Raw genomic sequence first — 24,113 nt, 5'->3', positions numbered from 1 at the left:
CAGAAAAAAATCCTCCTTTCCTTCCATGCGGCAGTTTTAATCTGAAATCTTAGGCGCAGCACTGCACCCAGAGCTCAAAAACTGCTCGTGCGAATGAAATTCGTTATTGCAAAACATGCCTAGGACAATGGGAATTTTGAGGGGAAGGGTTGCCAAATGACCTGAAAAAGGCCTCCTCCTGTGCCTTGAAGAACAGCTTGATCAACAGAAATCAGCAAGTGGGGCTTTTCCCAGCTTGCAAGAGAAGCACCAATCCCTGTTTCATTATGATCCCATGGCAAATAACCCTCCTTAAAATTAGCATGAGAGATTGGCACAGTTGCCTGTTAACAACAGCTGATCAAAACTGTTGTGAAAGGCACAGGAGCGGAAGCTGGGAAAGAAAGTTGGCAACCTGAGCTGCAAGGGGAGTCTCAAAGGGGAGACTGCCGGGAGGCTAGAGAGCAGGCAGATGGCAGTGGGGACAGGGATGGTTTTCCCAGTAGTGATGTATGGAAGTGAGAGCTGGACCATAAAGAAGGCTGATCGCCGAAGAATGGATGCTTTTGAATTCTGGTGCTGGAGGAGACTCTTGAGAGTCCCATGGACTGCAAAAAGATCAAACGTATCCATTCTTAAGGAAATCAGCCCTGAGTGCTCACTGGAAGGACAGATCCTGAAGCTGAGGCTCCAAGACTTTGGCCACCTCATGAGAAGAGAAGACTCCCTGGAAAAGACCCTGATGTTGGGAAAGATGGAGGGCACAAGGAGAAGGGGACGACAGAGGACGAGATGGTTGGATAGTGTTCTCGAAGCTACCAGCATGAGTTTGACCAAACTGCGGGAGGCAGTGGAAGACAGGAGTGCCTGGCGTACTCTGGTCCAGGGGGTCATGAAGAGTCGGACACGACTAAAGTGAAAGCAAGGCCTGGAGTAGCTCGTTGCTGCTCCACAGAAGATGGGTAAGAGGAGGAGGCAGCAAACAGAAGGCAGAAGCAGATGCGTGAAAACCAAGAACCTTTAAAAGCATTTGTGTGCACAAGCTTGCATCAACCAGAGCACGAAGTGGTACCTTTCCGTTCAGCTCCGGTCCTTCAAGATGCTACAGCCACACTTTGTGCAGATCTGCAAAATTCTGGGAGATGCTTATGGGTGCCCAGTGATTAATCAGAAACTGATTTTTTTTTTCTAACGGCGTTCACTACTGCCCACAGGGACGTAGGATCGCCAGCACGAGCCAGCACTTGCCGCTCTGCTCTGGCCAGTAAAACTGTTTTCTGCCAGGGATCTGAAAAGCCGGTAAACTCCAGGTTCCGTCCCCCCCTCCCAGGCCCCGCCCCTGAGATCCACCTGCCCCTCCTTTGGGCATTCCAGGCAGGCTGCAATCCCCAAGGACAAGCGGCTTGGATTGGGCCAAAGCTCAGCAGGCAAACAGCAGCTGTGCATGGGAAAAGAGGGGGCTCCATCCCTGGCACAGCGGGTCAGGGAGCCTGAAACTACTGGGTTCTTGCCAGAAGGAGCAGCGGGCAAAGACTCCAGATACAAGCACTGCTCCCTATGCCAGCTCATTGCATCCCGGTTTCTTGGCTGCAATCCCTCGCCCTGCTCCTTTTAAACATAGAACTGTAGAGTTGGAAGGGTCCCCGAGGGTCATCTAGTCCCGTCCCACCCCAAATGCAGGCATCTTTTGCCCAGCATGGGGCGCGAACTCATGACCTTGAGAGCAAGTGTCTCCAGCGAATGAGCTATCCCAGTCCACATGTTGTTGTTTAGTCGTGTCCGACTCTTCGTGACCCCCTGGACCAGAACACGCCAGGCACTCCTGTCTTCCACTGCCTCCCGCAGTTTGCTCAAATTCATGCTGGTAGCTTCGAGAACACTGTCCAACCACCTCGTCCTCTGTCGTCCCCTTCTCCTTGTGCCCGCCATCTTTCCCAACATCAGGGTCTTTTCCAGGGAGTCTTCTCTTCTCATGATGTGGCCAAAGTCTTGGAGCCTCAGCTTCAGGATCTGTCCTTCCAGTGAGCGCTCAGGGCTGATTTCCTTAAGGATGGAGAGGTTTGATCTTCTTGCAGTCCATGGGACTCTCAAGAGTCTCCTCCAGCACCAGAATTCAACATACAAAGAGCATTCGCTGGATCATGCCAATGGTCTGCTCCCATCTGTTGATCAAAGGCCCCTCCCAATCTCTGAGCATCTGCTGGATCAGGCCAGCGGCCCGTCTACTCCAGCGTCCTATTCTCACAGAGACCAACCAAGAGGACCCAAAGGGAAACCTCCCCCAGCAGGATCTGAACACAAGAGCAACTCTCCTCTCTTGTGGTTTCCAGCAATGGGGATCCAAAAGCATTGCTGTCCCAGCCGAGGAGGGAAGAAAACAGCTTTCGCAGCCAGTAGCCATTGACAGCCCTTTCCTCTGTGAATTGGTCTAATCCTCATCAAGGCTAGTGGCCCTTACTGCCTCCTGTGGGAGGGAGTTCCACAGTTTAACTATGTGCTGCATAAATAAGTACAGTGGTACCTCGGTTTTTGAATGTAATCTCATTCTGGAAGACTGTTCGACTTCAGAAACGTTCAAAAACCGAGGCGCAAAGGGCGGTCTGCTAATTCAATCGTGAAAATTGTGAAAAACAACAGGTACATGTAGCGGAAGCCGTTTGACTTCCGAGGCGCTTTGAAAACGGAAGCATTTATTGCCGGGTTTCCGGCATTTGGAAGCCGAAACGTTCGGCAACGGAGACGTCGGAAAAGCGAGGTACCACTGTACAGTCATACCTTGGGTTACAGACGCTTCAGGTTGCGCGTTTTCAGGTTACGGATGCTCCAAAAGACGGAAGTACCAGAATGGGTTTTGGTGCTTTGCACATGTGCAGAAGCACCAAATCGCAACCCGCCTGTGTGCAGACGTGGCACTGAGGGTTGCGGATGCTGCAGGTTGTGAATGTGGCTCCCGCACGGATCACGTTCGCAACCCGAGCGTCCACTGTACTTTATGTGTCCTGTCCACTCACTCAACAAAACTTACACACACACAACCCTGCTCCTCCCCATGTGTGAGCAACCCAGGCCCTCCATAAATCTGGGGGTAACTCCAGAACAGATTTGGGGGACACAGAAGGAGAAGGAGGAGGAAGAGGAGGAGGAGGAGGAGGGAGTCTCATTGCACAAGCGGTGATAGGACGCTTACTTAGCACATAGTCTAAGTGCCATAGGCTGCATCCCGTTCAGTGGGCAGGGCTCTGTTTTCCAAAGGGGCCTGACAAAATGTCAGGCTACACGGATCTCCAAGCGCACTCAGCAAAGTCTTTGATGGGCAGAGGTTCAACAGGTGAAGCGTTGCACAGCTTGAAGTGCAGCAGATGGGAGAAGCTGCACCTGTTGGTTTCTTTGGCTTGCCATTGACAGCCCTCTCCTCCCTGTGGTGGGTGGGGGCTAACTTGTTAAATCTTTATTTTTTATCTAAATTTAAATCTAAACCTAAATTTTTCAGGATTCATAACCTTGTTTTTATCCTGCTATATACTGCTTTGATGGCCGCAGGCTGTGAAGCAGTTTATAAATTTGTAAAACAAATTATAAATACGGTAAATAGTTGCTTTCCAGGGAATCTATGTCATCTAGGATGTGCTTGCTGCTCAGGGTCCAATGTTTACCTGGCTCTTGTGGGACTGCAACTGTGATAGGAATTTTATAGTCTTAGATATACGGTAATGTTCATAAGTGTACCAACCAAGCATGTACATAGATCAGCACAGGAAGACCAACCTGGAACCATTTTGATTCCTGAACTGAGCCAATGTTTTCTCTGCAAGGTCAAAGTGGGAAACCTCCCATTGTCTCTTTCCTCACAAATCCTGTCTTAAGGGCACATTTAAGATATGAATAGGGTGAAGACTGGCCAGGCTACCCAGGCAATCCAATCAAGTAACCTGCCAGACAGGAGATAAACGACGACAGGAGAAAAACAACATTCAAACTTCTGTTTTAAGACCGCCTTTTCTGTGATGTAGGTATGATGTATCTGAGGGGTGGTCTTGAACTACACCCCTTCTGTGATGTATGTATGATGTTTCTGGGGGTGGTCTTGATCTACAGGGTGGGAATTTCAAAAGTCTTTATAAGGCCACGCGTGCCATTTTTCTGCGTTCCTCCTCTCTCCTGCGTGTGAGGGGAGCACCCTGTTGCAACAGATCAATAAAGATCAGGCTTACTAGCTGCTTTGCTTCTCAATATTCTCTGGTTGGCCTCTGTTATTCTCTCCTACCAATAGGGAACCTATGTAAGGACTCTGTATGGGCTCTTGGATACCCCATAAGGGAAAAGGGCAATTTTTGTTTACAACACAACTCCCATAAGTACAGCTGCATCGGCTTGGGACTGATGAGAGTTGCCCTTGGGCAACATCTGGAGGGCACCAGGTTGGCAGACGGTTGGCTGAACGCACAGGATGCGACAACCTTGTAAAGCAGGTCAGGGTCTCATTTCTGCCTGACACACACACTCAAGATGCTGCCTTCAATCAATCATGTAAGGTAGCCAAGATGGCGCTCTCCAAATGCTGTTGGAACTACAACTCCCAGAACCCCCAACCATTGGCTGGGCTAGCTGAGGCTGATGGGAACTGGAGTCCAACAGCACCTGGACACAAAAAGATGAACAGCTTATGAAAGCTGTTTTAAGAGATTCCAGGCTACAGCCAGACTTTTGCAGGCTCTGTTTTGCAGGATGTTGCCTTCCTTCACCTGTAGTCAGACTCAAAGGGTGCACTGAGGAGCCATTGCTGCTGAGAGAGTTAAGGCATGAGCTGTCACACACACACACACACACACACATGTGCTTTCACATATCATGTCTGTGCCCAGCCTCCGTGGCCCATCAAGCCCACTGTATCACCTGGTCTGACTGGAAGCTGCTCCCTCCGCAAGGGAATCCCAAGAAGACCAGAGACTCTTTGGGTGGGTCGTTCCCACGTTTGAGAAATTGATGAAGAAGAAGAAGAAGAAGAAGAAGAAGAAGAAGAAGAAGAAGAAGAAGAAGAAGAAGAAGAAGAGTTTGGATTTGATATCCCGCCTTTCACTCCCCTTCAGGAGTCTCAAAGCGGCTAACAAGCTCCTTTCCCTTCCTCCCCCACAACAAACACTCTGTGAGGTGAGTGAAGCTGAGAGACTTCAGAGAAGTGTGACTGGCCCAAGGTCACCCAGCAGCTGCATGTGGAGGAGCGGAGACGCGAACCCGGTTCCCCAGATTACGTGACTACCGCTCTTAACCACTACACCACACTAGCTCTCTAAGTTAAGTTACCTGAAGGAGTTAAGTTACCTGATAAGTTACCTGAAGGAGCAAATGCATAGCTTAGAGGTACTCCTGCAAACATCTTTGTTGCTAGAGGCCCAAGTTTCCTCTCTGGGCTAGGGCTGCCTTTAATCAGCTTTGTTTGGTTCGCCGACTATGGCCGTTCCCAGACAGGCATAGCCTGACCACTGAAGTCCATGCATTGGTAACCTCAAGGCTAGACTACTGTAATGTACTCTCCGTGGTGCTGCCCTTGGCCCTGGTTCGGAAGCTCCAGCTGGCGCAGAAGTGAGAGCTTCTGGTCAGAAACATGTGGCACCGTTGTTAAAGCAGCTGCCCTGACTGCCCATCGACTACCAAGCCAGGTTCACAGAATGATCGTATCACAGAACTGCAGAATTGGAAGGAACCACAATAGTCATCTAGTGTAACCCCCTGCAATGCAGGAATCTCAGCTAAAGCATCTATGGCAGATGGCCATCCAACCTCTGCTTAAAGGTCTCCAAGGAAGGAGATTTCACAGCCTCCCGAGGGAGACCACTCCACTGTCAAACAGCTCTGGTTGCCATCAAGTTTTTTCTGTATGTCTAGCCGGAATCTCCTTTCCTGCAATTTGAAGCCATGGGTTCGAGTCCTACCTTCCAGAGCAGGAGAAAGCAAGCATGCTCCCTCTTCCATGTGACAATCTTTCAGATATTTGAAGATGGATATCATATCTCCTCTTTTTCAGGTGGGTGGCGCTGTGGGTTAAACCACAGAGCCTAGGACTTGCTGACCAAAAGGTTGGCAGTTTAAATCCCCATGACGGGGTGAGCTCCCGTTCCTCGGTCCCTGCTCCTGCCCACCTAGCAGTTTGAAAGCACGTCCAAGTAGATAAATAGGTACCGCTCCGGCGGGAAGGTAAACAGCGTTTCCGTGCGCTGCTCTGGTTCACCAGAAGCGGCTTAGTCATGCTGGCCACATGACCCAGAAGCTGTCTGCAAACAAACGCCATCTCCCTCGGTCAGTAAAGCGAGATGAGCGCACAACCCCAGAGTCGTCCATGACTAGACCTAATGGTCAGGGGTATCTTTACCTTTTATCCTATCTCCTCTTTTCCAGGCTAAACATACCCAATTCCTTCAACGGCTCATCACAAGGCTTGGTTTTCAGACCCTTGATCATCTTGGCTGCCCCACTCTGCACACCTTCCAGCTTGTCAATACCCTGGTCTTAATTTATAAAGCCCTAAATAATTTAATTGCAGAGTATCTCAGGGATTGCCAGAGCCATTCTATCCCAGCTCGATCAGGGAGGGAGGGCAGGTAAACAGGGAGTGACTATAATACACAGGGACACCTTATTATCTACCAGTGAGCTTCAGAGAGGATAACAAACAAGCAGCAGAGAGGACCCTGCCTGCAAAGAGCCTACAATCCACATTTATGACTGTCACCAGCCAGCCGGGTCTAGTGGGTGGGGAGGCTTCTTAAGCACAGAGCACATTCTCCATGCACACCTAGGCAGGCATTGGAAAGGGAAGGGAGAGCCTTTCAACAAACGCATAAGCATATTCTGATTTAATGTGAATTTGCATTTCTGCTTGGTGCACAGGTAGGAAGTTGGGAGCAGACAGACACATTAAGGGAAAGATCCGGTGGCCCTGCCCCAACACTCACCAGCTCACGGAGGGGTGGACGCTGAGCCTCCGGGGTGTGCTCAGCAGGGAACTTGTGGGCCTCTCCGTGCTGCTATCTTCATACCTATTGCCCTCCATCTTCAGCAAAGAGCTCAGCAGTCCGCTTGCTTAGTATCCAACCTCTGCAGGACTCTGCAATCAACTTGCAAGGATTCAGCCGCTTGAGTGCCAATAAACTCAACTGTGATGTCACGCTTCAGAATGATTACCTCATTTCACTGAACTTCAGGAAGAGACAGCCGGGGCCTAGAATTCTCTCTGCTAAGCTTGCACTTAAAATATTGGTTTGAGATGAGGTTGGGAGGTGGGAGTTCAAGGACTAGTAAATGAACAGAATGTTAAGACAGGGAATGTGCAGGAGTAACAGGCAAAGGCAGGCTGGAATTTCCCCCCAAAGACTATGCTGACAACAGAGGATTTGAGGTGGTGTAAGTCTCTTCTTCAGAGGAGTAGCTCCTGGTAAACAGAAATGGGAGGCAATATTTGGGGCATATGGACATGCATAGGGAGAGGGGCAGAGATGCAGCAGCCTAGTTGGATATGATCTTCCGGAGCACTCAGGAAAACAAGACGACAAAGGAAAGCAAGTGAAATCAGAGCTGGGGCACAAAAATGTAAGTGTTATTTGCAAATTATAAAAGGGACACAGAAAGAAGAGGAACCACAGTCAGAGTATTGCTCAGATGTTTTAGTACAGATTGTGGTTCCATGTTGTGGTAGGTTTGGGGGACGTTGGTGTGTGTTAGATGCCTTAGCAGGGCTTAACCTGAAAACAGCAAAAAATATCCCAGTAGCTATCAGCAACTACTAGGCAGAATGGCCTTGCTCTAACCTCCACTGTCAAATACCAGTTGCTAGTGATATTCAATTTCTGCTCAGTATAGACCTATTGAAATTAATAGACCCAACTTTGTGGGGTTCGTTAATTTCTTTGGGTCTACCCTGAGTAAAACTTAGTTGACTACCAACCACCCCTGTTCTCTCAGGTTCTAGTCAAACACTCCAAGTGCTGCACCACATTGACTTTGTGTCCCCATGAATTCTTTCAGTCTTTAAACGGCTTTGCCACACTAGGCAGGACAATGTGGACGTCCCGTAGACGGGGACAACCAAAACCTGCTTCCCAAACTGCAGGCCCCTTTTTCTTTTGCAGAGCGTTTATTTAGGAAATCACAGCTGGAAGAACTTTGCCCTAGATGACTACAAACCCAAGTATTAGCTAAACTTGAACGTTGCTTGTCCAGATGTTGACCACAGAGCCCAACTATTGAGTGTACATCTGAGCAGGAAGAGTCCTGTCCTTTCGAAACAGGTAGGATTCTAGAACTGCATTCTGTTCCCCCAGGATGTGCAGGACAGAGATGCTCATGGGGCAACTTCATGATGTCCTGCGCTCTAAGTGAGGGCATCTCTGTACCAGATTGTGTTTACCTCTGAAGGCTGCCTCAGCTTGAATACTATCACAGCCACACCAGAGGAGGGTGAGGTGCAGCCCAAAAAAGGGAGGCGTGTCACATTCCCAGAGGCTATTATTGCATGGTCTTTTCTCCAGCACTGGGCTTCAATTCTAAAAGCACTGCATTTTTATGCAGTGCCTTCATTTCACTCTCTTAAATGGAGGTGTGTCAATCCTAGATAGCCAAAACAAGTGGGAGGAGAATAGCAAGCTGCAAGGGGAAAAAAGCTATGCATGTTCCACTGTAGTCTAGGCGGCCTACTCTCAAGAAAGTGTGTTCCAGTTCGATAGTACTGTGTCCATTTGAAAGCTGGGGAAAGGGAACTGGCTAATGCCCTGTTAGTTTAGGGAGATCCCATTTAATCACTGGGTATCATGGTAGCAAGTGAGTATTTTTGAGCCAATTCTCAAGTCTCTGGCATTAGGAAGGGCCATGACCTGGCTGTTAGCTTTCTGCCACTGGGAACAGGAAGGGGATCTCATGGCCAAATTCTCTCCATTCCTGGAGTGGAAACATTTGCAACCTACTTCAGTGTTGTATGGGAGATGATCTGTAAACTGCTTTGAACACTGCAAGTTTCAAACAAATCTTTACCCAGCCAGAGAAATCACGATTCTGTGAAGACAACATTTTAATTGAAATGCTTGTAGTTTTATTTTAGTCTTGGAACAGTTACAGTAAGAATTGTCATTGCAAGTAAGAAGGTTGACAAGACTGAACAACAAGAGTTAAGAAAAGATATCCTGCAAGCCCACTTGCAAGACCAGACGTACGCTGTGGGGTACAGACAGGTCCATGTTTTAGTTTTTGGTTGTTCTATTTAGTCTGCCTTCCACATGTCTTCAAAAAAGGCCAAGATTAAGGCAGGCTTGCTTGCATTTTTATTTTCCCCCAAATGAAAGGATCCTTTCAGCAGGAGAGGACTTTGCATCAGGTACTGTACCAGGAGAGCAGATTTATTATCATTTTGGGAGGAGAGGTTGTGGCAGTTCTTGGTCCAGATGACACAATGAAGACTTCTTACATATTATACGCAACTCATTAAAATCTCAGCACTTCTCTGGCCAGAAAGTGGCAGTTCTACACGTGAAGCTGCTACATGCCAGACTAGGTATCTTATTCTGGTGACGACACAGCAAACATCAACTGTACGATGCCATAAAGGCACCATCTCTAGAACAGCAGCTGAGATTGTCACAGTTCACCAGGTAAACTGATCCACCTGCCTCTCTTCCTCCACCCCCCTTCAGCAAAGACAACCCTGTGGCACAAACACAGCCAAAAGAATAATGTTGTCCTTGTGAGACAGGTATGAACTAGGTGGAGCCTCCTACTATCAGAGCATCAATACCTTGCAGACAATACATTTTCCTTCACGTGTGCAGGAAACCAAACAGCAAAAAGATTTGGTGTGTCATTTTAAAAAACCCCAGCTAACTTCAGTGGATTGCTACGTATCATTTGCAAAGAGCTGTTACTCTTATAGTAGTCTTCAGAACCAGAGAAGGTATCTTGGGCAGTTATAAATGAAGAGTTGTCTCGTGGAACAAGCAGCCTCCATTGCCCATCTGTGCAGGCACTCAAAAAGTTTAACATGTGATAAGACATCACAGCAAGCAACTGCCTCTACATGAGGCTGCTTGTCAAAGACACTGGCAACACACAGACAGAACTATCTACATGAGTAATAAGGTAACCCGGTGTTTCGTGGGCAGCAAGCCGCCACAAAGCAAGCACACAGAGTCACAGCAACTTTTGTTGAACAACCCTATTGCTAGCAAGGGATATCGGGAGGAACACGCTGAAGCTCATCCTCAAGACGTTCTTTCTCAAAACTGGTACAAATTGTGTCCACGGGGTTGTGGTGTGGTGCCCTTAGTAGCAATCTGATGCTGGGCAACTTCCAAGCAAAGAAACTGGGATCTTTGGGGGCCCAGAACAGAACCAGACCCACAAGAACATGACACTCCAGCAGCCAGTTGCATTCTTGAAATAACAGAACTTTATTTAGAAACTGTTTAAAAGTAGAAAAAACCCTGTCAAGAGGAGTCTGGGTGGAATATGGTTTAGGGCACAAAGTATCTAGAAGGCCACGAGAGAAATAGCACCTCTGATGTTTTAAATAATGGCTTGCTTTTTTTGGCATTTGATGAATTTGGGTCTTCCTCTGAATTTCCATAGGGATTCATGCACTACACAACAGTTACCATAAAATGCTTTGCTTTCTACACACATTTAGAACACATAACCACGGGAAGCAAATGAACAAGAGCACACCAAGCCCAGAGGCTCAGTCTTAGCTGTGGCTGTGGGCAAGATCTCAAGAGGGCCCTCCCCAAAGAGCAGCAATCCACAGGGGGGGTAGGTGGGCGGGATTTGCTCCACGTAAGAGGGACAGGGTCAAGCATGAAATACTGTAATCACGACTCATCTGAGCGCTGTATTTTCTGCAATATTGGATTTCCTATTTAATGCACACCAATCAGTGTTCTTTGCCAGGAGCACTGGCAAAGGCTTAAACGTTGGGAGGCTAACTCAAGGAGGAGACACACAAACGGAGAGACAGCCTGGAGATCAAGACTGGCCTCAGTGCAGCACTGCAAAACAAAACTACCCAAATCAATGCAGTTTAGTCAGCAGGCTTGGAAGAGGAGGAGGAGGAAGGGGGCGCAGAGAGGAATAGTACCCACAAAATTCAATGGACCAGAGACACAAAAGCAGCTGGTGGGGGAGGGAGGGGGCTGGATGCAGGCTGCGAATTAGGTGAAGAGTTTTAAAAGGGATAGCCTTTTTGGTTTGGAAGACACCACATGCCATTGGCCACAGTACAGCAAAACCGAGAGGCCTTCAAGCACATCCGTATCTTGCGCATTCTAGTCTTGCAACAGGCTACATACAGTAAAGTCTTTCCCCCTTACGACAGCCAGTGATCAGGAGGGCAGCTCTGAATAGATATTGGGCTGTTCTAATTACCCCTTACAGAGCCCTTACTGACTTGAGGCGCCAAGCAAGTCCTTCCAAAACAAGAAAGCCAGATGCTCAAACCCCAATATAGAACACACAAAATCTCTCATCACATTACTTCAATTTGGCATCTGGAAGCACATTTTAAGCCCCCTTAAGGCATCTCTTTAATTGCAGAACACATTTCATATTTGCTCAACCTTCCTGCGAAAAAGTCAATCCTGAAATTGCTCCACTACATACTCCCCACAGCCCACAAAAAGAAAAGAAAAACAGTACAGCAAACTCTCCACAAATCAGTGCCTTACCAGCAACCAAGCAACTCTGCAAACTCCAAATATTCAACCCCTTGCTTCCAAATTACACCAACTAGATGTTAATACTGCTCTGCTACAAAAGTGAGAAAAGAGCTCTCAAATTAAACCCATTGGAGGGGGGGAAGTATTAAAACTTACGCAAAGTGCACTTCAAGAGGTACTTTTTACTTATGAAAAGAATAAAATGGAGTATTTTAAGCACATGATTGGGGAAAGCTGATTTCTGAATTCTGCTATTGCTGCTCTGCTGGTACAGTCGGTGGACCACTAATACTCCTCTTGTTCCTCTGGTGGCGCTCCTTCATCTGGTATGACAAAACCTTCCTGAAAGGGAAAACAGAGATGCAGAGACCACTGCATTAATCAGCAAGGAAGAGGGGGCAAAGGCAGGATGCCACCTTCCCTTAGAACAGGGGTTGCCAACCTTTCTAAACCAGTGGGCACACTGAGATTTTTTAAGTGCACTGCGGGCACCAGTCACAAAATGGCTGCCACGGTGTAACATAAAATTAGAGTGAGTACTGTGTCTTTCCTCAAAATTGCATACTCAAAGATGTTTAATCTACTGAATTTCTGCCTGCCATGCAGTTGCTAATGGCACAAGAGTCCTATCCTAATGGCACAAGAGGCCTAGCCTGGGCATTGTACTGCAAACTGACAACACAGTGAATCCTTAATGAGTGGCCGGCTGTGGATTCTACACAAGCTTCCCTGCAAAATCTGCGCATTTTGCATTTGCCACTTTGTCTTTTTTGTAAAGTGGGTGAGAAGGACACCTTTTCTGTTGTGGCGCCCACTCCACGGAACCACCTCCTTTCTGAATTATGATGGGCGCTTATATGAATAGTATTTTAGCACCTGCTGAAAACTCATTTATTCCCAAGTCTCTGCTAACAATTAACACCAGTCTGTTTGTTTGGGCTTTAGTATCTACATGGTTATTGTTTAGGTGTTGGTCTTGTAATTTTTGTACTGTGCTGTATACCACTTTGTGGTTTTTAAATGAAAAATGGTATATTATTGTTTTAAAATAATAGTTAAATAACCCCCACTGAAACCAGTGAAAACTGTACAAGAATACTTCTGAGTGGTTGAGGAGCTGAACTTCTCTCAGTGGGGTTTGCACAGGACGGATCTTCCTAACTAAACTGTGTCCCAAACGCTGCTGCAGGAGCAAGCATAGGCATAATCTGGAATGTCTAAGCCAGAAATTGGGGGAAGCATTCACCAGATACTTACATCCGTGGCATAAAGAATCTCCACAATCCTTTGAAGAACAGGGTCACTCTCTCCTTCATTCTCCTGACAGATCAGCTCAATGTTCCTCAGTTTTCCAAAGTAGAAGTCTCTTTCCTTCTCCAAATCTTCCACAGTCATCTTTAATACATTGATCTGCCAGAGAACAATTCACAGTGCTTCTTACAGAGAAAATGCTTGTGCCCAAGAAGGAACAAAGGAGAGGGCTTGCACATTTAAGGCTGCAATCTTAAGTCTCATTAAACTCAATAGGGCTTGTTACCAAGTAGATGTGCATAGGATTGCATTGCAATGTTGCTCTACCAATGAAATGCAAGCGATTTTTGTGGGTGGGTAACTAAGAGACAACTTTGTATGTTTTGAGGTTTTAAGCAACACTGTACTCCTCTTAAGTTAGATGAACCAATGGTGTGCAATGTAATGGGTGGGCAGTTTAAGCAGCAGTTTTCAGCACAACTCTTGTGGTAAGAATGGCGTGGAAACAACTTCACCAAGGTCCAGTCCCAAAGCAACATCTGTAAGGCAGCCAGGGCAGTCACCATATCATGTGGTTCTACTTACCAAGACCAATTTGAGCAACATAACCACTGCCAACAGCTCTCTTCCGCTACACATTTGGAGTCTATAGCTCATGAATGTAGATTATGGGTGGAATTCAATGTCACGCTAAGGCATTTTTGCTTGTCAGGTAGAACAATCTTACTTCTCCCCCCATGTGCTATTCTGGGGGGGGGGGCGGTTCCTGATCCTCCCAAGAAGATTTGGGGAGCACATGGGGTGGAGGCAAAGGGGAGTACTGTTGCACTAGCAGTACTTGTGCTGGCTTCTAGGAGTGCAACCACTTAGCTGAATCTGGCCCGATGTCTAACAATACTGTTCCATTACAAAGACGTGATCAGCACAGAAAACTCCCAAGGTATCTCTCCCACAATCATGTTACTTTGTGATAATACACTGCATTTGAGAGTCAAGACCACCCATGCCGTGAGCCTCTGCTGATCGGTGCAGCCTACTTGCTGGAAGCCCACCTGCTGGATCAGTTCAGCCGACTCTTCTTCCCCAATTCCTCCAGGAGCCTTTTTAACCATCGCAGGTCCAGTTTTATTAGCCACTGTTGTTCTCTGTGCAACCATGGGCCTCGCTGGGGCTGCAACACAGAAGGGTATTAGCCGCAGTTCCAAAATGCCCATTCCACACACCTGTGCTCTACATAGTAGCCAACTAAAGTGAGACAGAACCCAAAGTGTACCATCCCGTGTGCAGGAAAGCACCTTAACCCTACAGCCTCAAAGAATGCCATCTCCCTTTTAAGTGCTTAGTACCGAACACAGGCTTTACAACCGCTTTCTGTAAGGAAGCAGGGCGCTCTACTCTTGCTGCCTTCAGTTCTTGAGTTCCCACAAAACTGTGATCTACAAAAGGAAAGCATTTCTAGCTGTTATACGCTGAACTGAATCACACAGTATACCACCAGATTAGGAGCACCTGGTCACAGGTAAGACACAAGGCAATCCCCTTCCTGCTGGGGAGGAGCAGGATTAAAGGGCAGTCTCAAGCAGAGGGTGTTTGTTTCCTGTCTGGAGACCGGCACACCCTTGTGAAATATAGGAAGCGACAAGTTTCAACAACAGCCTGGATTTCAACAATGACTCGCAGGCCTACATTAAAAGGGCTGTGCTAGCGCCAGAGTGTGAACACATCTGCACACAAGCACAACCCTGCACCACCTCTCAGTGCTAAGCATATCTCCAGATGTGAACCTGGATGGCACATGGCTGCTCATGATATGTATTCATACTGGCACAAGAGGCACAAGGAGACAGAGCACACAACAGCGAGTCTCTGTCTCCAACAGAGACTTCCTCTCCAGGCTGCCTCCCAATCCTCAGGTTCCTTGCTAGCAGCCTCTGGGCAAAAGCAGCCACAGAATCTGGATCCCGCAAGCCCCTCACCCAACACACAACGCGAGGGCATCCGATTATGAGAGCCCTGAACCACAAAGCTAGCCTGGTCAGACAGATTTGTCAACAGCTTGCCTTACCTGTGCCAGTAGAGCTAAGATTCTTTTTGGGTTTGTTGAGCAGGGGTACGACAAGAGCAGGGGCTGGGGCTGTCTCCTGGCCTTGCCGAGCTGCCACAGGGTCATAGTCTTTCCCATCGTAGTTTGCATCAAAGAATTTTTTGAACCACTGAACAAATTCAAAATTATCCTGGAATTTTCCTTTCACTAATTTGTCCACAGGAATTATCTGAGGAGAGAAAGGAAGTCTATTTAGTCCAATGGGAAAAACAAAACACTCAAGATGTTTCTGAGATGAGTGGACAGAACTTGCCGGCTGCAGTTCAAGAAATTCCTCCAGAAACTTGAGCCAGGGGAGAATAGGTAGGCCCAAGGTTTTCTGCACAGAGGTCATATTCCAACAAACTCTGGAGTGCATGCAGAACGCCAATGAGGAAGCAAGCACGGGAATGATATCAAAATAATGTTACAAGGAAAGCCTGTTTTTATAATAGTATCTCCCATTCAGAGTTTAAAAATTGTGATGCAACAATTGTGTCTGATGTTCTTCTGGTCCTGTCAGCCTCTTACCTGCAGTCTTCAATACACACTGTACATGTTTGAATATGCTATTCTGCCATTTTTCTGCTTTAAAGTCAGGTGCAATTGGTAATTTTAAAGTGATAATTTAAAATACAGTGGTACCTCGGGTTACAGACACTTCAGGTTATGCGTTTTCAGGTTGCACACTGCGCCGAACCTGGAAGTACCGGAACAGGAACAGGTTTCGCGCATGTGCAGAAGCGCCAAATTGCAACCCATGCATGCGCAGACGTGGCGCTGTGGGTTGCGAACATGCCTCCTGCATGGATCACGTTCACAACCCGAGGTTCTACTGTAATGCAATTTTAAATTATGATTAAACTCAATCTGCCTTGCTCTCCACCACCACCAGCCACAGTCTCCCTGTACTCTCCTCTACCTCTTATTCTTTCCCCACCACAGAGGTCTCTGCACCTCTTCCCTGTCTAGCCCCAAGCGAATCCAACTGCGGCTGAAAGCAGCACACCAGGGCAAAGCACCAAATTCAATACCATACGACATCACATAGCGGACAGGTGGGCAAGGCTTGCCCCAAATAGCCTGGTGGGTCTAATTAGGCCTGTGGGCCAGAGGTTCCCCATAGCTACTTTTCCACATGTACAGTGGTACCTCTGGATGCAAACGCGATCTGTTCCGGAGCCCCGTTCGCATCCTGAGTAGAACGTAACACGCGACTGCGTATGCGCGTTTCGCCGCTTCTGTGCATGCGCGTGATGTCGTTTTGAGCGTCTGTGCATGTGCGAGCGGCGAAACCCAGAAGTAATGCGCTCCGTTACTTCCGGGTCGCTGCAGAGCGTAACCTGAAAACGCTCAAGCTGAAGATATTTAACCCGAGGTATGTCTGTAAACTGGTATAGTTTATGTGTATGTCTGGAAAAACACAGTACAATGTTAAAACAGATTTTTACAGAGTGAGGTAGGAAAGGGGATTTGGCATTTTCTCCTGAGGCCACAAATCATTTCAGAGTTGGTTGGCACACAGCCTTCCACGTTCTGCATAACTGATACAAAAGGAAAAGTGCCAGAAACCTTTAGAAAATGGAACCATTTAGCCTTTGGTAGTGGGCTGAGTCAGGGTGGGCTGAGATGGCGCAAACTATCCTCAGCCCTCATGGGGAAGCCAGCAGTCTTCCATTGCTATTTTCATCGGTACAAAAAGGGCCTACTTGGCATATCACACATGCCCTAACGAAAGCTCAACAGCTTATTTTTTTTCCTAAGGAAAAGCAGCTTAGAGGAAGGTGCTCCCCCCCCCCAGACATTTCTCTGCTACAAAGTGCTCTTTTCTCCCACCAATTTCCTCCTGTGGGGCATCAAAATGCATCTGTTCTTACACAGTTTTGTAAGCATATTTTACAACCAAAAAATAAGCCACCTCTCATAAGCCATGTGTGTGCTGGGTTGGTGGAGGGGAGCATATTTTACAACCAAAAAATAGGCAGAAGCCAAAGAGCCTCCTTTCCCTCCACCACCTTCCCTCTCTCTTGCATGAATGTTTGCTTCATGGAAGTAGCCTCAAAGGCTGGTTCCCACTGAGGGAAAGCAACCGCTTCCAGGCAAGTCACATGGGGATCTTTCGCTTAAATCTACACTATGACAAGGATACCTTCAAGACAAGCGGAGGCAGTTTTGCTGTTGTAGGCTGACAAGTGTTTTTGCACTTGTCTGACAAGTTGCAAAAAGGGAGAGTTTGGATGTTCCGCCCTTCTACAGAAGACTATGAATTATTAGTCCATGCATAGTAGTCCAGGGAAATGTAATTCTGCCGCTTCTTGGAATTTTCCATTAATTCGGTGCTCTTATAGTTTTAATTCAACAGTGACTATTGTATTTATAGATATTTTCTGTACAAATCAGGGAAATAGCTTTAAAAGACAAGAACTGCAACTGAGAACAAGATATGGTTAGTTGAAAGCAGATGGGATTCAGCATTATCTGAAGAAATGCACCCAGTTTAGGCTGACCAATACTGTGAGGTGAAAGAACCCCTGATTAATCAACTTTTAATGAGAAACTAAGCAAGTGAACACTGCCTGATGAGTGGGAGCAGAAAAGATCAGCAATTTAGGACAAAAGCAACATCAAGACTGTAAAAGAAAAGGAATATTTTAAGCCAGCATCCTGAAAACTCCATTTTTCTATAAAGGTGATTCAAAGCAAGTGCATTCCAAGACACAAGAGCTTACTTTGTCAACACCCATTCGTTTAAAACCTGCTTGTAGGACCTTGTAGTTTTGGATGTATTCATGTTCCAACTTTGCCTGGAATTTTACTTTCTTCAGTGTTACAGAACCAGGGAACAGCATATCCATAAACTGACAATAAGCAGCACCTGAAAAGATAAATAAAAACAGGCACACTTGTGAAAAATTGAATTCGAGCAAGTGGAATGCAACGAAGACAAGAAGTAATAGAAATGCTAGCATATTCACAACAGCAGCAATCGCCCTCCTGCAAACACATTTCAGCAAGCCTGTGGGAGTGCAGTATGATCAGACATCCACTACAGCTGTCTCTGGGATGCAAACCCTTAGAGCAGTCACTTTTGTTTACAAAGTTTTGCAAGTAAATCCATTCCTCCATCTCCCACCCAATTCAACAAATAAGACAGGGGAGATCATGAGTTCTACCGCCTTTACAGTTTCTGGTTAGCAAAACCAGACCACTGACAAGTCACTAGTCAACATACTGCATTGCATTATGGACAAACACTTCCAAGCTGTGACAATAATTTTGTCTCTTTGCTTGCTTTAGCAAGAGGCGCCTTTCCTCAACCCATGCTACTGCCACAATAAGACAACCACCCTTCGTTCAGGGATAGATATACCCTATTACATGGGTAGGCAAACCAAGGCCCAGGGGCCGGATCCAGCCCAATCGCCTTCTAAATCCGGCCTGCAGACGGTCTGGGAATCAGTGTGTTTTTGCATGAGTAGAATGTGTGCTTTTATTTAAAATGCATCTCTGGGTTATTTGTGGGGCATAGGAATTTGTTCATTTCCCCCCCAAAATATAGTCCAGCCCCCCCACAAGGTCTGAAGGACAGTGGACCGGCCCCTGCTGAAAAAGTTTGCTGGCCCCTGCCCTATTATCATTGGCATTTAGCTGCTCCCCACAAACTGGGACATGTCCAAGCAACAGCCTTTATTCAACACCTGCTAAGTAAAGGCGGTGCTATAAGCCTGCAATATTGCTACTGAACAGCTACCTCATTGCTGAGAACCTGTTACTGTGGAATATGCAGGCGCCAACATTTCCACTTCTCCCAACACCTTAACACTTAAATCAAGCCCATGATCAAAGTCAGTCACAGATTCTAAGAGAACAGATACCACAATAGAAAAAGCAGACATCTTCTGCAGGAAGGTAGCATGGAACTTTAGCATCCCGGACTGCAACATTCCCTGTACCTAAACAGAGTGGGCACATTCCACATGGAATATTACCTACACAAGGAAATTTATAAGCGGCTTGAATGAAAAAGAATTCTCCAAGTTGTGCACAGATAAAATGATAGACAAAGCATAGCTGCCCTTCCACATTCTCATAAGGATGTCAGCCTTCCCCAAAAGCAAAATACTTCAGGAGTTGAAAACAAATTCAATGGAATCACAACATGAGGTAATTGTTATGCATGACTGTTATGTTACACTTACTCATGGCTTCTGAAAAATCACTTCAATTGCTGCATATTTTTTTTTGTTGTGTTAACAAAGCTCCACAGGTGGTACAATGAGGAAATTACTGTGACTGACCAGTTTGCTTCAGACAGTACAGGAGAATGGTAGTTAAAGCAGACTGCAAATAACCATTAAGGACAACATCTCTCAAAGTCTAGTTCTCCTCAAGCATAACAAAGGTGTTTCCGATCACCCTGATGAATCTAGAAGATTTTATTGTGATTACTCAATGTCTGTTAACCTTCAAGAATGAGAATTCCTCAGTTCCCATTTCCTTACATCTTGATCCTATTGCTTCCTCAATCACTTCTGTTCTGTGGCAGCCATCAAGTTGACTACTCCAAAATTAACACAACACTTTATTTTTCCACTTTGTCAAAGCAGAATTTTTATCTTAGTGCCAATTCTTCTTCACTCTGAGCTCATCATCAGTACCCCCTCAACAGCACACATGTAGCCATGGATGAGGGCAGAACTGCTCCCCATTGCAGGTAATAAATGTTATGTATTAACCCTCTCAGTACATTTGCCCGGCCATGTATTCACTTATCCCATTCTTTACACCCTCCTTTTCCATCAATCAATTTTTCACAATGACCATCACTGCCTGCACTGTGTAGTTCCTAATTCAGATGTGACTTGAAAGCCCTCCTAGATCTTCAACAATTACTGTGTCTGCACTAAGATATGCCTCATTCTCCCTTTCCTTTTCCTATTTGTACTGTACATTACAAGTCCACAAACTCAGTTTAACATTAAAAACAAAAACAAAACAAACAAGCAGCATTACAGCTTTGCAACACAGAAGCTCTGCTACCATCACTATGGATTCATCTCCTTTGAGGTTTATCCACAGTGCAGAAGTCTTGTGCAAGCATTGCCAACACCGGGCAACCTTCCATTGGGATTAATATAGGATTTGCAAAAACAGAACCTAGTTTTATCTTCTGCAAAGCTTAGAAATTCCCTTAAACAGAGGTGGCCCACGTTGGAATTCAGGTGTGGAGCCCAGATGGATTCAGATTTTTCCACTGGCTACATCTCTGCTAGAGATGGATGATATATCAATATTTTGTCTCTTACTGGTATGAACTCCAGAACATGATAAAGGTTTAGAAATTTTTCACCCTGTAATATATAGAGAATGCACTGCCCTGCTGACCCGGCAGGCAGGAAGTGGCACTTTACTGCAAAGTAAATGGCCATTTCCTGCCTGCCCGCAATATCAAGGCATAAGCCCTTGCCTCCTCTCAGCTGGCATTGCAGAGTAAAGGGCTTTACTTTGCAGTAAAAGCTGCTTTATGCCTGCACAATCTGCAAGGCCATGGCTTTGCTCTTTAGTTATGCAGGTTCAAGGCACACACCTCATGTCTTTAAGGCACACACTTAAAGAGTAGACTCAGCACCAAATCAGGTTAAGCACAGAAATCAGGCTAAGCAGGATATCAGGGTTTCTACTCTGCCTGGTGTGTGCCTTAAAGGCCCATGGATCTTGGGCTCCTGCTTCTGTTCAGGAAATGATGCATCACTTTTGCAGTAAAGACTTTATGCATTTGGAAACTAAGGTGCAGACAATGCTGAAAGTCAAGGCACGACTGACAGGTATGAGGAACCTTTGGGCTTCCAAGATACTGCTGAAACTACATCTCCCATCATTCCCAGCCACTAACCACGCTTGCTAGGCTTGAAGAGAGTTGTAGTTCAGCAACACCTGGAGGGCTCTAAAGCATCTACCACAAAAACCCTTCTATGCCACAAGCAAGGGATAAGAAGCTGAATGTACCTGTAGAAAAGCATACATATTAAAAGCAGATGGTTCAAACAAGCATGCCACACCCTACACAGAAAGGCACAAAAACATTTGTACTCACTTGGCTGTGGAAATTTATTCTGAACTCAATATGAGAAGCAGTTAAGACAAGGCAAGCAAAGCTGAAACCCATCAAAACAGCCTTCTAGCACCCACCACTGATTTTTCAAAGGAAAATAGTAATGCTTTGGAAACCGCAAGCAGCAAGTTCCTCCGCTCTCAGCACTTTTCTTACCTGAGCAAAGCTGCTCTATCTTTGTCAAGTTCAATTGTAAGGACTCATTGATCCAGGCGAGCATGTCATGTCGACTCAAGTTATCGCTTGTCACCGAAGTGGAATACACATTAACGGCCATTTTCTGCAAGGGGAAATAACCAAGAAGGGATTTCGTTTATACACAGGCTAGTGAACCAGCACCTGCACATCTCATGCTCCAAGGAAGTCTTTTCCAGACATCAAGAGCAGTCACATCTGTTGGATATAGGCCACCTCCTTAGTAAAACGTTTACTGGAGACAGTCTGGTTATTTATCAGAAATCTATTGTCTGAGTAATGTGATGAGACTATATTTATACATAGCTGGATGCAAATGCTGTACTCACACGCAGGCAAAGCAAGTAAACTTACTTTATTGTACCAGGAAATATACTGCAATAGGCATAACGATCCACTGCAGGGAAGAGTACTGTAACCCATTCAATTTAACAACTGGCTCAGAAACATTCTCTTTTACCAATAATGCTCATTCTCTTTCCACAAAATAGATAAAAGAGTAGAGATGAGATTTAAGAATAACTCAGAGATGAATAAATAAGTAAATGAAGAGGCAGAAAGAGATTAGGAAAGGCTGAATGGATGCACTGGGTCTTCAAGGAAGATGAGGTGCTTCATTTTAGGCAAATACATGTCACAGGAAAGTTTAGTGGTAGATTCTGAACACTGGAGGAAGAGGAGGAGATGGCAAAATGCAGCGCATTGGTGCATTTTTATGCCCAATATGAAGTCTGAAGCAGCTGTTTCAAGAGAGGGCATGAACTGTTTGTTCACATTTCACCCAAAATTAAATGGCAAGGTGTTTTTACACTAATGAAATTTAATTTGTGTGGTCAAAATAAAACAAACACAGTCTGGTTCAGAAACACATAGCAAAGCAGACACCCTCCTAATTCAGTGGTACCTCAGGTTAAGTACTTAATTCGTTCCAGAGGTCTGTTCTTAACCTGAAACTGTTCTTAACCTGAAGCACCACTTTAGCTAACGGGGCCTCCCGCTGCCACCAGAGAATGAGTTCTGTTCTCATCCTGAAGCAAAGTTCTTAACCCGATGTACTATTTCTGGGTTAGCAGAGTCCGCAACCTGAAGCGTCTGTAACCTGAAGCGTATGTAACCTGAGGTACCACTGTACTGGCAATGAACTCTAAGGGCCTAGCCAGTCACTTTGGTTTAGCAGGCCATATAAGGAGGCTGCATTCACTACCATGGCAGGGATTACAATGGTACCTCTGGTTGCGAACGGGATCCGTTCCGGAGACCCATTTGCAACATGAAAAGAGCGCAACCCGCAGCGGCGCATCTGCGCACGCGCGGGTTGCAATTCGCCTCTTCTGCGCATGCCTGTGACATCACTTTGTGCGTCTGCGCATGCGTGAGTGGTGAAACCCGGAAGTAACCCTTTCCGGTACTTCCAGGTCGCCACGGGATGTAACCTGAAAGAACGTAACAGGAAGCAAACGTAACATGAGGTATGCTTGTACATGGAAGCATGAGTCTTGCTATCCTACCACAAAGGCGTATCTATTTTATGAACAGGAGAGCACCCCCAACCTAAGGATCGTGTTCCACACAGGCTTGGGCGAGCTCTGCTTTCCAGATAAAAAATGTGGCATTGCTGCTTCAGGAGGCATCCTGGAGGGGGAGTTTTCCAGAAACACCTCTGGGAGTCTCTGTAGGAGCGCCCATGCTACGGTTCCCTTTTAGCTTCTCACATGGGAAGTGGCCCGACACCCACAGCCCCCTCCCAGGCGCGCGAAACTCGAGTTCCCCATGAGTGGGAGGGAACAAGCCTTGGACGGGGGCCAAAAATCAGTAGCTGTGTCCCTTGTGCTCTTCTCAGGAGCAGAGAGAGAAGCTTGGAGGAGCAAAGTAGGCCAAGGCTCAGCGAGAGGGGGTGGGACCCTTGCAAGAAGGGCTTTGCTGGGCAAGTGCCCCCCGTTCCTTGCCAGGGAGGTGCCCCACATTTCCACAACTGACCTATCCTCTCAAGTGCGGGGAACCCAGAGGTCCTCTAGACGGGGCAGGACCTACACCTGCCCCCTCATCATCATCATCATCATCGTGGCGATGGGAGCCGGCGAGCCCAAGCCCTCCGGGGGGCCACATGCCGGCGGAGCGAGGCCGCCCCCAAGTCAGCCTCCCGCCTGCCCCTATCCCCGGGGCGGGTCCCATTCTGGGGTTTCCCCCCCCCCGCCACCCACCGGCAGGCGGGCGGAGACAGAGACCGAAAAGAAGCGCTGCCCTATTTGCATAAAAACGGCACTCATCTGCATATGCAAATAGCACGCGGAAGGTTCTATTCCCCGCCCCACCCCCACCCCGCGCCAGACGCGGCCTTTCGGTGGCGGCCGGAGCTAGGAGGGCGGGGCCCGGCCCGCCTCAGACTCGCCTCGCCGCCTGGCCAGGCCCAGCCGCCCGCCGCCGCCGCCCGCCCTTTCTCCTCAGCCGCCACCAACGGACGGAAGGACAGACGGAGGGGCGGACGGGCCTCCGTCTCCTTCGCCGCCGCGCCCTCAGAGCCCGTTACCTCAGTCGCTCGCCGTTCAAACCGGCCCCGCCCGCCTCGCCCGGGATATAGCGTCACGCGGCTACGCCGGCGGGCTGACGTCACTTCGGGGGAGAGCGGAGGAAAGAGGAAGGAGAGCCGCGTACGGCCGCGGGGAGGGCCTTCCCGAGGGGAAGAGGCGGGGTCGGTTCCCAAGCCCCGCCCTCCGTTGCTGAGAGACGGCGTTTCTTAAACCGCCTCCCGGCCTGAAAGACAGAGCGGCCGGCCAATTGGCGCGGCGGTGAGGAAAAGCGCGTG

At 47.3% G+C, this 24,113-nt stretch overlaps 2 protein-coding genes across 8 annotated transcripts in view; both read right to left on the bottom strand.

Annotated features, from left to right (window-relative positions):
• The window catches only part of EFCAB8 (EF-hand calcium binding domain 8), a 59,758-nt gene extending 50,826 nt beyond the window's left edge, over positions 1–8,932 (bottom strand). For 5 of the 6 annotated variants that reach the window (XR_008331270.1, XM_053394718.1, XM_053394719.1 and 2 more), the window contains exon 1: positions 6,930–8,932. Coding sequence is in view for 4 of the 6 variants with exons in the window: in XM_053394718.1 (XP_053250693.1) it covers positions 6,930–7,027 (98 nt within the window). In the remaining 2 variants the exon portion in view is untranslated. Of the gene's footprint in view, positions 1–1,051; positions 1,302–6,929 lie in introns of those variants that run through there. The other variant, XM_053394720.1, reaches the window with a different exon arrangement.
• Positions 8,933–10,385: 1,453 nt separating this feature from the next.
• On the bottom strand, positions 10,386–23,963 carry MAPRE1 (microtubule associated protein RP/EB family member 1). Of its 2 annotated transcripts, none has more exons than XM_053394727.1 (7): positions 23,838–23,963; positions 21,272–21,395; positions 17,733–17,878; positions 14,986–15,193; positions 13,973–14,091; positions 12,927–13,079; positions 10,386–12,011 (listed from the first exon to the last, which is right to left on the bottom strand). In XM_053394727.1, exons 2-7 carry the CDS (start codon positions 21,390–21,392, stop codon positions 11,955–11,957), a joined length of 804 nt encoding a protein of 267 aa, XP_053250702.1. In that variant the 5' UTR covers positions 21,393–21,395; positions 23,838–23,963; the 3' UTR covers positions 10,386–11,954. The 2 variants fall into 2 exon arrangements, with proteins under 2 accessions (XP_053250702.1, XP_053250703.1); XM_053394728.1 differs by lacking the exon at positions 23,838–23,963 and adding an exon at positions 23,700–23,763.
• Between the last annotated feature and the right edge of the window lie 150 nt (positions 23,964–24,113).

The sequence above is a fragment of the Podarcis raffonei genome, chromosome 6 (assembly GCF_027172205.1).
Source record: "Podarcis raffonei isolate rPodRaf1 chromosome 6, rPodRaf1.pri, whole genome shotgun sequence".
Taxonomy (NCBI): domain Eukaryota; kingdom Metazoa; phylum Chordata; class Lepidosauria; order Squamata; family Lacertidae; genus Podarcis; species Podarcis raffonei.
This window is presented reverse-complemented; position numbering and strand designations above follow the sequence as displayed.

Coding starts and splice junctions, on each gene's coding strand:
- MAPRE1 (XM_053394727.1), bottom strand. CDS start 21,392: ATGGCCGTTAATGTGTATTCCACTTCGGTGACAAGCGATAACTTGAGT. Junction 17,879..21,271: donor GATAGAGCAGCTTTGCTCAG/GTAAGAAAAGTG, acceptor TTATCTTTTCAG/GTGCTGCTTATTGTCAGTTT. Junction 15,194..17,732: donor AACGAATGGGTGTTGACAAA/GTAAGCTCTTGT, acceptor TTCTCTCCTCAG/ATAATTCCTGTGGACAAATT.